Source organism: Bufo bufo, chromosome 2 (genome assembly GCF_905171765.1).
Source record: "Bufo bufo chromosome 2, aBufBuf1.1, whole genome shotgun sequence".
NCBI lineage: Eukaryota > Metazoa > Chordata > Amphibia > Anura > Bufonidae > Bufo > Bufo bufo.
In genome coordinates this window covers 9,553,236-9,564,119 of record NC_053390.1, presented here as the reverse complement: position 1 = coordinate 9,564,119, position 10,884 = coordinate 9,553,236, and the positions used below count along the sequence as shown (strand labels likewise).

At 46.2% G+C, this 10,884-nt stretch overlaps 1 protein-coding gene across 1 annotated transcript; it reads left to right on the top strand.

Annotated features, from left to right (window-relative positions):
• The first annotated feature begins 367 nt into the window (after window positions 1-367).
• On the top strand, window positions 368-2,995 carry LOC120991995 (gastrula zinc finger protein XlCGF71.1-like). Its single transcript, XM_040420760.1, has 2 exons — window positions 368-421; window positions 2,125-2,995. Exons 1-2 carry the CDS (start codon window positions 388-390, stop codon window positions 2,868-2,870), a joined length of 780 nt encoding a protein of 259 aa, XP_040276694.1. The 5' UTR covers window positions 368-387; the 3' UTR covers window positions 2,871-2,995.
• The last annotated feature ends 7,889 nt before the right edge of the window (window positions 2,996-10,884 follow it).

Here is a 10,884-nt window from a genome sequence, read left to right as displayed (position 1 = left end):
GGTTTATTCCCTAAGTGTCTCTCTCCATCCACAGGAGTACACAATAGTGAAGAAGACATCGGGGGACTGTGTGACTCCCATCATCCATCTCCAGGAGTCAGGAGGGTGGAGCAGGACCCCTCCCCCCATCACAGAGCCTCCCCCTCACCCCCTGATACATGAGCAGAAGATCCTAGAACTCACCCACAAGATGATGGAGCTGCTGACTGGAGAGGTGACACTGCTGGGAATGCTGGGAAATTCTCCAGTGACAGCACTGGAGGGGTCTGGGTGATGACGGTGTCATTGTGTTGTCAGGTTCCTCTAAGGTGTCAGGATGTCACTGTCTATTTCTCCATGGAGGAGTGGGAGTATATAGAAGGACACAAGGACCTGTACAAGGAGGCCATGATGGAGGAGCACCAGCCTCTTATATCACAGGGTAAGAGCCGTCATGTGCAGTGTATACACGTGTGTGCAGTGACATGTAATGGAGGAGCACCAGCCTCTTATATCACAAGGTAAGACCCGTCATGTGCAGTGTATACACGTGTGTGCAGTGACATGTAATGGAGGAGCACCAGTCTCTTATATCACAGGGTAGGAGCCGTCATGTGCAGTGTATACACGTGTGTGCAGTGACATGTAATGGAGGAGCTCCAGCCTCTTATATCACAAGGTAAGACCCGTCATGTGCAGTGTATACACGTGTGTGCAGTGACATGTAATGGAGGAGCACCAGCCTCTTATATCACAAGGTAAGAGCCGTCATGTGCAGTGTATACACGTGTGTGCAGTGACATGTAATGGAGGAGCACCAGCCTCTTATATCACAAGGTAAGACCCGTCATGTGCAGTGTATACACGTGTGTGCAGTGACATGTAATGGAGGAGCACCAGCCTCTTATATCACAGGGTAAGAGCCGTCATGTGCAGTGTATACACGTGTGTGCAGTGACATGTAATGGAGGAGCACCAGCCTCTTATATCACAGGGTAAGACCCGTCATGTGCAGTGTATACACGTGTGTGCAGTGACATGTAATGAAGGCGCTCCACAGTTTCTTCTCACATTACATTAGAGGCTACGTGTTCTTTTTATGTCAGTCATACCCATAGGGCTCCAGTCACATGATGGGGCCATGTCCTTCTGGCCTCCATCGGGCCAGTATAGTAGACTACACCCTCCGCACATATGTTCTGCTGTAGACTCAGACGTGGTGTGAACAGGTCCTTACTTTTATAAGGAGAGGCCATCATAGTGACTTTCCAGTCGTTCTCCTTCCCTTCATGTCTGGGATCCTCTAGTCACTCCACAAGCAGAGAAGATGCAACCTGCTACATGTGACTGGAGGAGGAGGTCGGACCCCCCTGCAGCAGGTGCATGGATTATTACAAGCCACATTCAGGGCAGCGGGACAGTCACTGAGATGTCTGCAGCTGATCTGCTCTGTGTGAATGTGCTCGTAGATAACCAGTGACTGATCTGTGCTGCTCTTATAATCTGTCCCACGTGGGGATTGTAAGGTTCTGCCATATGGAGACAGCTCACAACAAGCAAGTTCTGCAGGGGCGGGGCTTAAGATGCGCCATTGTGACAGAAAAGCCAATAATTAGATGGCATAGAGATGGACAGAAGTGTGTCGCCGTGCAGCAGGTCTGTCCTCCAGCCTGAGCCGCTGTGAGAAATGCGGAGCCTCTTTACTCTGTTTCTCTACCTTTCACACAGGATTAGTAAATCTGCCCCATTGTTCAGCCAATGACTGTAAGGTGTCCAGACCCTGAGGAGCAAAGCAGCTCCAACCATGATGGTCTTTATTGTATTAAAGTGATGTCCAGTTGATCTTGAAGGGCAAAATGTGTTAGCAGAAATAAGGACTGGTTTCCAGACATGGTCCGGCTTTTCAAATTTTTGAGTTTTATCAAGTCATGGTTTACTGTATGTAATAAAAGTCAGGACCGACTGTAAACCAGAATCCTGGACTTTGTCAGGAAGTTATAGAAGCTTTGTAAGGCTGGGATCACAAGTGGATTTTATTTTAATTTTTTTGGCCAAAGTCAGTGAGAATGAATGGCATCTTCCTAATAGGAGTGTTATGTTTTTTGTTTAGATAAGATAAAAAATTTAATTTGTATTTTTTAACAGAAAATTCCCATAAGAATTCTGAGGGAAACTTCATGTTATCACTAAATTATAGAGTAGAAGATGAAGACATCATGCAGTGCTCTTCAGGAGAAAACCTTAATGTACCTCCAGGACTTCACAGTACAGATCTGTCATATAATCACCCTGTTCATGAGAAATCTTCGGACCAATCACAGATTGCTACCACAAGTGCCAGTCAGAAAGGGGGTGAAAGGTTTCAAGAGATCACAAAAAGATCAAGTCTTTCTACAGACAGAAGAATTCGCACAAGAAAGAAGCCATTTTCATGTCCAAAATGTGGGAAATATTTTACTTATAAATCAGTGCTTGATAGACATGAGAGAATTCACACAGGAGAGAGGCCATATTCATGTTCAGAATGTGGGAAGTGCTTCATGGATAAATCAACTCTTAATAGACATGAGAGACGTCACACAGGAGAGAAGCCATTTTCATGTTCAGAATGTGGGAAATGTTTTACGCAGAAACCAAGTCTTGCTGCACATCAGAGAAGTCACAGAGGAGAGAAGCCATATTCATGTTCAGAATGTGGGAAACGTTTTATAGTTAGACAAAATCTCATTAAACATGCGCTACGTCACACAGGAGAGAAGATGTATTCATGTTCAGAATGTGAGCAATGTTTTACGAGAAAATCAGATCTTGTTAGTCATGAGAGAAGTCACAGAAAAATAAGATTACGATCACAATTCCAGAATTTAGACTTTGGTTTTGATTCCAATTAAAGAATGACGTTATTCGATAACATAGAAAACTAGAAGAGCTACAATTTCTGGGTAAATTCTGTGAAGTGTTCTTGCCTCCACCAGTAGTCTACAACTGGAGTGGGCACAGTAACTGGGTGGAGTGGCTGGAGTAACAGTTGTGTGGTTGGAGTGGCTGGAGTAACTGTGGAAAGGTTGGACTGGGCAGAGTAACTTTATGGAGTGGGCAGAGTAACTGTGTGGAGTGTTTGGAGTGAGTAAAGATAGTAAACATTACACTAACCAATTGACTGATCAAATTTAAAAAGTGCACATGGCAAGCTTAATAGAGTGAGAAATGCATTTCAGCATTTATTTATATAGCACATTTAATTGCAATGTTGTTGCCCAAAGTGCTTCACAGTTACATTAAAACATACATTTATAAAAAAATTAGCAGCTGATTTGTGTAGGTGGGCTTGAAAATGAGGGAGTGGTGGCAGTTTAGAAATCATGTCATGATTTTTAAGCTCACACTCTAGCTTTTGTCACTCTGCTGGCTGTTCACACACCTGGGTTCCTATGGCAACTCACTTTACAGCAAGGGCAGAGAAGCGCGGTTAAAAACAAACTGCTCCAACTTGCTCACTTCACTGGCGGTTGCCATCTTCAAACGGTTGTAATTTAATTATAAATCCTACATCGAAGAGCTTCATATTGTGAGAATCACAAGACCCAGACCTACATTTTGATGCATAGTATGTCTATGAAAAATGAAGGCACAGTCGCAGTTTAGAAATTGCCCTTCAAATTTGAGGTGGCTAGAGTGGAGTTTCAATGAATGTCAATGGGCGGCGTGAGTTGCAAACAAATGGTCATATTGTGAAAACTTTAAGGACTATGGCTTAGCCGTGGACATTTGTAGTAGCAGCAGGGATAGCTGAACGTTTTGATATAAGATTTGTGTAGGTGGGCTTGAAAATGAGGGAGTGGTGGCCGTTTAGAAATCATGTCCTGATTTTTCAGCTCACACTCTAGCTTTGTTGTTCAAATTATTTTAATAGAAGAGCCAATATAGTAGCAGTACAATGAAAACAGCCCGATTACAAATCGAGGCTGTGTACAGTAGTTGTATACATTCAGACAATCACATTAAATGTACGCAGATATATTGTAGAAAAATGGATACCAGAATATAACTCGGGAACCCAGCTTCCATTGTAAAGGTATCACAAAATCCCAGTTACGGGTGAATATATAGATAGAAAGCTCTAACTTATACTACACAACAAAAGAAACATACAAGGACAAGACCACAGACGGAAAGGAGGGAAAAAAGGGGGGGGGGGGAGGGATACCCTGATAGAACCAGTAGAGGTTTAAAGAACAATGCGGAGCAAATCCTAAGTTTCACGGACCGTAAGTGGAATACTCTCTAGTATAGGCGCTGCTAATGGTGCAGGTAAAGAAAATGAATTCTGCATGGAAGGTGTATTCTCTCTAGGGACTGGCGACATCTCTATTTAGCCACGTGTTAAAATCAGGAGAACCCTTGAACAGGATCCAAGGAGTCCAAATTTTTAAAAACTTAGTGGAGTTACCCATGTCCTCCGCCCAGAGCTCCTCCATTCTGATTTTTTCAAAAGTGATAAGCCAGTCCCTAGGGAGAGGGGGGGAAGTGGATTTCCAGAATCTAGGAATAACCAGGCGTGCTGCTTGAACAAAGAATCTCAGGAGACCCTTTTCCAATGTGGAGATTGAGCTAGGAAACATGGAAAGCAAAGCGCCCTCAGGGGTCCATCTGGAGGAGCTACCGCTGACCATGTCATACAGATCATTAATAGCTTCCCAAAAAGGAGTGATTTTGCTGCAGGACCACCAAATATGGGACATGTTGCCCTCCTCGCGACCACATCTCCAGCAAGAGCTAGGGCAGGAAGGAAAGAAAGAATGCAGAAGGACCGGGGTCCTGTACCACCTGGACATAATCTTAAAATTCTTCTCCTGGAGTCCACAGCTTATAGAAGATTTATGAGATAACTCGAATGCCTTCTCCCATAGGTCAGAAGGAAAAGATTTCCCCAATTCTCTTTCCCAAACCTTTACAAAGGGTAAGTCGGAGATGGAGTCATCCTCCCCCTGGAGTAGCCCGTAGACCAGAGACACTAAATGTGTGTGGGGGGGGGGGAGTTTGGGTACACAACGCCTCAAATGGGGTGAGGTCTCTAGATAGAGTGTTAATGAGGCCTAAGGAGGACAGGAAGTCTCTTAAGCTAATGTACTTAAACCATGCCCCTTTAGATGTCCCCCCCCCCCCCCCCCGGGAAAGAGGAGAGTGGCTGAAGGGAGCCCCTCGCAAGGACCATAGATACAGTAGGATTATCTGTGAGTGCCAAACCCAGAAATGATGTACGACTTATTCCCAAAGGAAAGTCAGGATTATTAAGAAGGGGGGTCATAGGGCTGGGGGACTGAGTGAGACCTAATGGTAGTGCTATTCTATCCCAGATTTTCAAGATGCCCGAGGTCAGTAGGGGGAGCCGCGAGGGTCTCTTGGATTTAGAGATCCAGAGTATATTTTGGGTTGGGTACCCCACTACAAGTTTCTCAAACATCTTTTAGATTGCCCATTGTGGAACCAATCCAATATGTATGAAAGGATTGACGCTTTATGGTAGTTAGATAAATCCGGGACCCCCGCGCCTCCCCTTGGCCTACTATGTGCTAAAAATCTCATCCCCAGTCTAGGGGAGGATCCAGCCCAGATAAATTTAAGGAACATAGACCTCAGAGTCCTAAAGAAGGTGTTCGGGAGGGGTATGCGGATGGTGCGAAAAAGGTATAAGATACGAGGGAGAATATTCATTTTAAGTGTGTGAATTCTACCGAACCAGGACAGTGGCAGCCCCCTCCAGGCCCTCAGATCCTTCCGAACATCCTCTATAAGAGGGGTGAAGTTCAGGGAGAAGAGACTAGCTAGGTCAGAGGGGATGGCCGTGCCTAAATAAGCTATGTGGCCGTGAGCCCAACGGAAGGGAAAAGAGGACTGTAAACTGTTGGCCAAACTCTGGGGCAAAGTAACATTAAGGACCTCAGATTTAAAGTTGCTGAGGTCACCAAAGGACGAGAATTCCTTCAGAATGTTAGGGAAGCTGACCAGCGGATCAGTGCAATATATAAGGAGGTCATCTGCATAGATGGCTATTTTTGACTCCAATTCACCCATACTTAGGCCCTTGATGGATTCATTGGCCCTTAGAGCTCTAGCTAGAAATTCCATAACCATAATGTATAACAAAGGGGAAAGTGGACACCCTTGTCTGGTGCCATTATGGATACGGAATGGGGATGATAATGATCCGTTGACTCGGACCTGGACGCTAGGGTCACGGTATAATGCCAAAATTCTATCTATCATGCCAGGGCCGAAACCGAACGCTTTTAGGGATTCAGACAGAAAAGACCAATCCACCCGATCGAACGCCTTTTCTGCGTCGATCGACAAAAGACACAGAGGAGATCCCCTTTTGCTAGCATGGTCAATAATGGCCATGGTACGGATGGTATTGTCCCGCGTTTCCCTCCCCGGGACAAAGCACGCTTGATCTACATGGATCAAAGATGGTATAAATGGTTTCATTCGATCAGCAAAAATTTTTGCATAGATCTTCACGTCTACGTTGATCAGAGAAATAGGACGATAGTTGCTACATGCTAGCGGGTCTTTTCCCGGTTTCGGAATAACACAGATGTGGGCCATCAAAGCCTGGGGAGGGAAAGACAAACCATCCGACAAGGAATTGCACATTCTAGCGAAGGGGGATGAAATCTCGTCCAGAAAGCTTTTGTAAAAGCGAGGCGTGAAGCCATCTGGTCCTGGGCTTTTACCGACTGTCAAACCCTTAATTGTTTTATGCACCTCCGATTCCGTTATCTCACCTTCTAATTCTTCCCTCTGTTCAGCGGATAGTTTAGGGCCAAGCAGGCCGGACATATAGTCCCTGATCTTTTTAGTTTTAGCTTCAATGGGCAAGTCCGCGAACTTCCCTCTAATGTTATATAATTCCTCATAATAGGAGCGAAATTCTTGTAGAATGTCCCCTGTCGCATGTATTCGCCCTCCTATCCTACGATTTAGGGAGGGGATATATGAGGCGTTCGATTTGGGCCGCAGCATTCTCGCTAGCAGTCTGCCACTTTTATCACCATGACCATAGAAGAGTTTCTGTAGCCTGTCCCTAGCGCTCAGGTACTTTTGGTCAATTATTTTCCTGAGAGCTGTGCGAGTCTCACAGAGCTCCTGGAAATCCTCATTTGAGAGTGACCCCTTATGTTTCTGCTCCAGCTCCGCTAGTTTCACCAATAATGATTTAACCTCCCCAGCCCTAATTCTCTTAAGTCTGGAAGCGTGTAGGATGAATCTGCCTCTAACCACACACTTCAGGGCTTCCCATTTAATAGTCGGGCTGGAAGGGTCAGATTCATGGTTTAAGGCAAAGTCAGTAAGGGCAGAACGTATGTCAGCAGCACAGACAGGATCTCTGAGTATATTGTCATTGAGTTTCCAGGAACCGAAAGACCTGGAGGGGTCACCAATGTCAAGGGCCACCCATGTCAAGGAGTAGTCAGAAAATAACGCAGGTTCAATCCCTGCGGCTGGGCGGGAATCAAGTAAGGAGTGGGAGATAAATATATAGTCCAGGCAGTGATATGTGTTGTGAGATGCTGAAAAAAACGTGTAATCTTTTGTGGTAGGGAATAAAATGCGCCATGCATCTATGAGTTTAAGGGATCTAAGATGTCTCTTGAAGCCACGGGCCACCCCAGGAGAGATGGAGGACCTACCAGAGGAGGCATCCAGGGACACGTCTAAGGGAAAGTTAATATCTCCTCCTAGGACGATCGGCAGCCCATCCGCAAAGTCAATCAAGGTGGAAAACATCTTGGAGGCAAAACGAGAGTGCCCTGCATTAGGAAAGTAAACATTAGCAATTATTAGGAGTCTAGACGATAGGGAAACCTTAATGAAGAGAAAACGACCAGAGACTGTATCCAAAATTTCACAGGGTACTGATTTATGGACGGCAATGGACACACCCCGAGATTTGGACTCTGAGTGAGTACAGTGCGACCAGGTCGTGTAATATCTACTTTTGCAGGAGGGCACATGTCCAGTCTTAAAGTGAGTCTCCTGCAAAAGAGCTATCAAGACCTTTTGCTTATGCATACTATACAAGATTTGATTGCGCTTAGCGGGTTCATTAAATCCGTTCACATTATAGGAACTAAACTTAACAGACGCCATCTAGGGAGGTAGGATTGAGGAATCTAAGTACATCCATATCAGGGAAGGAAGGGGAAGGAGAGAACAGCAGGGGAGAGAGGACAAGACAGGGTAAACAAGACAAAGACTCACAATTAGTACACAAGGCAAAAACTGGTGGCACTCAGCCTGAGGATTCGGCATCTCAGGGAGGTCTCCGCCACACAAACTAGACAGGTAGGAGCGGTGGAAGCTCAGGGCGAGCAAGCATCCTCCCGCCATTCAAAATGAAGGTATAACAGGTATAAGCTATTTAGTAAACATGTTACTGCCCATGCACTAGCCCCAAAATGGGAGCCAGGGCACAGCCAGACTTAACAAAACTGCAGGTAACACTCACAGGGGAGTGTAAATGAGGGCTGAAAACAGACAGATTAGACTAGCTGAAACAATGTGCAGAAAAACTAAATACGAGGACCCTGAGGAGTATAGAACGGGTGCAAAGGATCACTTATCAAGTGGGCAAATGATAGTCCAACATAAGAAAAGTAAACGCGGGTATCACGGCGTGTTCTTTGACTTCGCTGACCGCGGAGATACTTGTGTCCACCGAGCTCTGTCTGGCAGCTGTGCAGGGGATGGCAACACTGGCCAGTCTGGGAGGGAAACGTTGGGCAACGAGAAAGTCTCAAGGAACTTAGGGAGATCCTCCAGGTCTCAGAACGTCGCCATCTTGCCGTCTTTCCTGGCATGTAGCTGAAACGGAAAGCCCCAGCGATATATGATGTCCTTCTCTCTCAGCAGGGTAAGAACAGGGTGAACCGCTCTTCGTAATTGCAGTGTCCTCCTAGATAGGTCATGCAGGATCTGAATTTGGGCCCCTTGGTAGGACAAGTCCTCGGACTGCCACGCGGCCCTCATAATGTCCTCCTTGATTCTGAAATAATGCACTCGGCATACAATGTCCCGCAGTCTGTTGGGGTCTGCTGATTTAGGCCCTAGGGCCCTATGGACCTGGTCCAGCTCTATGGGTGAATTGTTAGAGCCCTTTAGAAAAGAGCTGAATAATACCTGAACAGAGGCTTCTAAGTCAGCCGGCATAACGGATTCTGGCAGCCCCCTTATCCGGAGGTTATTTCTCCGGTGACGATTATCGATGTCGTCAATATGGGATAAGATCTGGGAGATCTGCGTGGAATGAACAGAAAGCACCTGCTGATGGTCTGCAAGGTGCTCAAAGACGGCCTCCTGTGATTTCTCAGAAGCCTCCACCCGGTGACCCAAGTGAACAATCTCCCCCTTCAGTACCTCCATCTCTGATCTGTAGGTGTGCTCGAGGCAGGAGACCGAGTGTTCCAAGTCCTCCTTTGTAGGTAAGGCTCTCAGTTGTGCTTGTAGGTCCCATCCGATATCTGAGGTGCACGATGAGGGACTCCCAGAGCCAGTATCTGAGGGGGCCGAGCAGGAGCCGCAATCTAGAAGCGGCGTGGAGGTGCAGGCGGCCATCTTGAGGGCTCCCTACTGTCCCGTTGTGCTCGGCTGGGAACTGAAGAATTTCTGAATGCCGGCTCCGTCACCCTGCTGATCGGTGTCCGCAGCGTTCTTGGCTGTTTTCCTGCCCATGTCAGTCAGGTGAAAGCAGATTTTTTAGCGTGGGAATGGCGGGAGAGTTGCAGCGACACACGTCTCACTCACCCATTGGCAAGCCACGCCCCCCTCCACACTCTAGCTTTGAACATTCCGCCATTCATTCCTATCGGACCAATTTCGCCACAAAAATGATATTTTGTGAACCATTTGGTGAAACGTTCCACAAAGTAATAGCACACCAATCGGGAACAATCCGCACGTTTCGGTATATTACTGTCTATGTAGTGTGAAAACTGTGGGAGGAGTTAGGGTGGTAAATTTGGCTATGATAATAAGAATATACACTCACCTAAAGAATTATTAGTGCCCCCATACTAATACGGTGTTGGACCCCCTTTTGCCTTCAGAACTGCCTTAATACTACGTGGCATTGATTCCACAAGGTGCTGATAGCATTCTTTAGAAATGTTGGCCCATATTGATAGGATAGCATCTTGCAGTTGATGGAGATTTCAGGGATGCACATCCAGGGCACGAAGCTCCCGTTCCACCACATCCCAAAGATGCTCTATTGGGTTGAGATCTGGTGACTGTGGGGGCCATTTTAGTACAGTGAACTCATTGTCATGTTCAAGAAACCAATGTGAAATGATTGGAGCTTTGTGACATGGTGCATTATCCTGCTGGAAGTAGCCATCAGAGGATGGATACATGTTCTCATTCTGTTTACGCCAAATTCGGACTCTACCATTTGAATGTCTCAACAGAAATCGAGACTCATCAGACCAGGCAACATTTTTCCAGTCTTCAACAGTCCAATTTTGGTCAGCTCGTCCAAATTGTAGCCTCTTTTTCCTATTTGTAGTGGAGATGAGTGGTACTCGGTGGGGTCTTCTACTGTTGTAGCCCATCCGCCTCAAGGTTGTGCGTGTTGTGGCTTCACAAATGCTTTGCTGCAGACCTCGGTTGTAACGAGTGGTTATTTCAGCCAACGTTGCTCTTCTATCAGCTTGAATCAGTCGGCCCATTCTCCTCTGACCTCCAGCATCCACAAGGCATTTTTGCCCACAGGACTGCCGCATACTGGATGTTTTTCCCTTTTCACACCATTCTTTGTAAACCCTAGAAATGGTTGTGCGTGAAAATCCCAGTAACTGAGCAGATTGTGAAATACTCAGACCGGCCCGTCTGGCACCAACAACC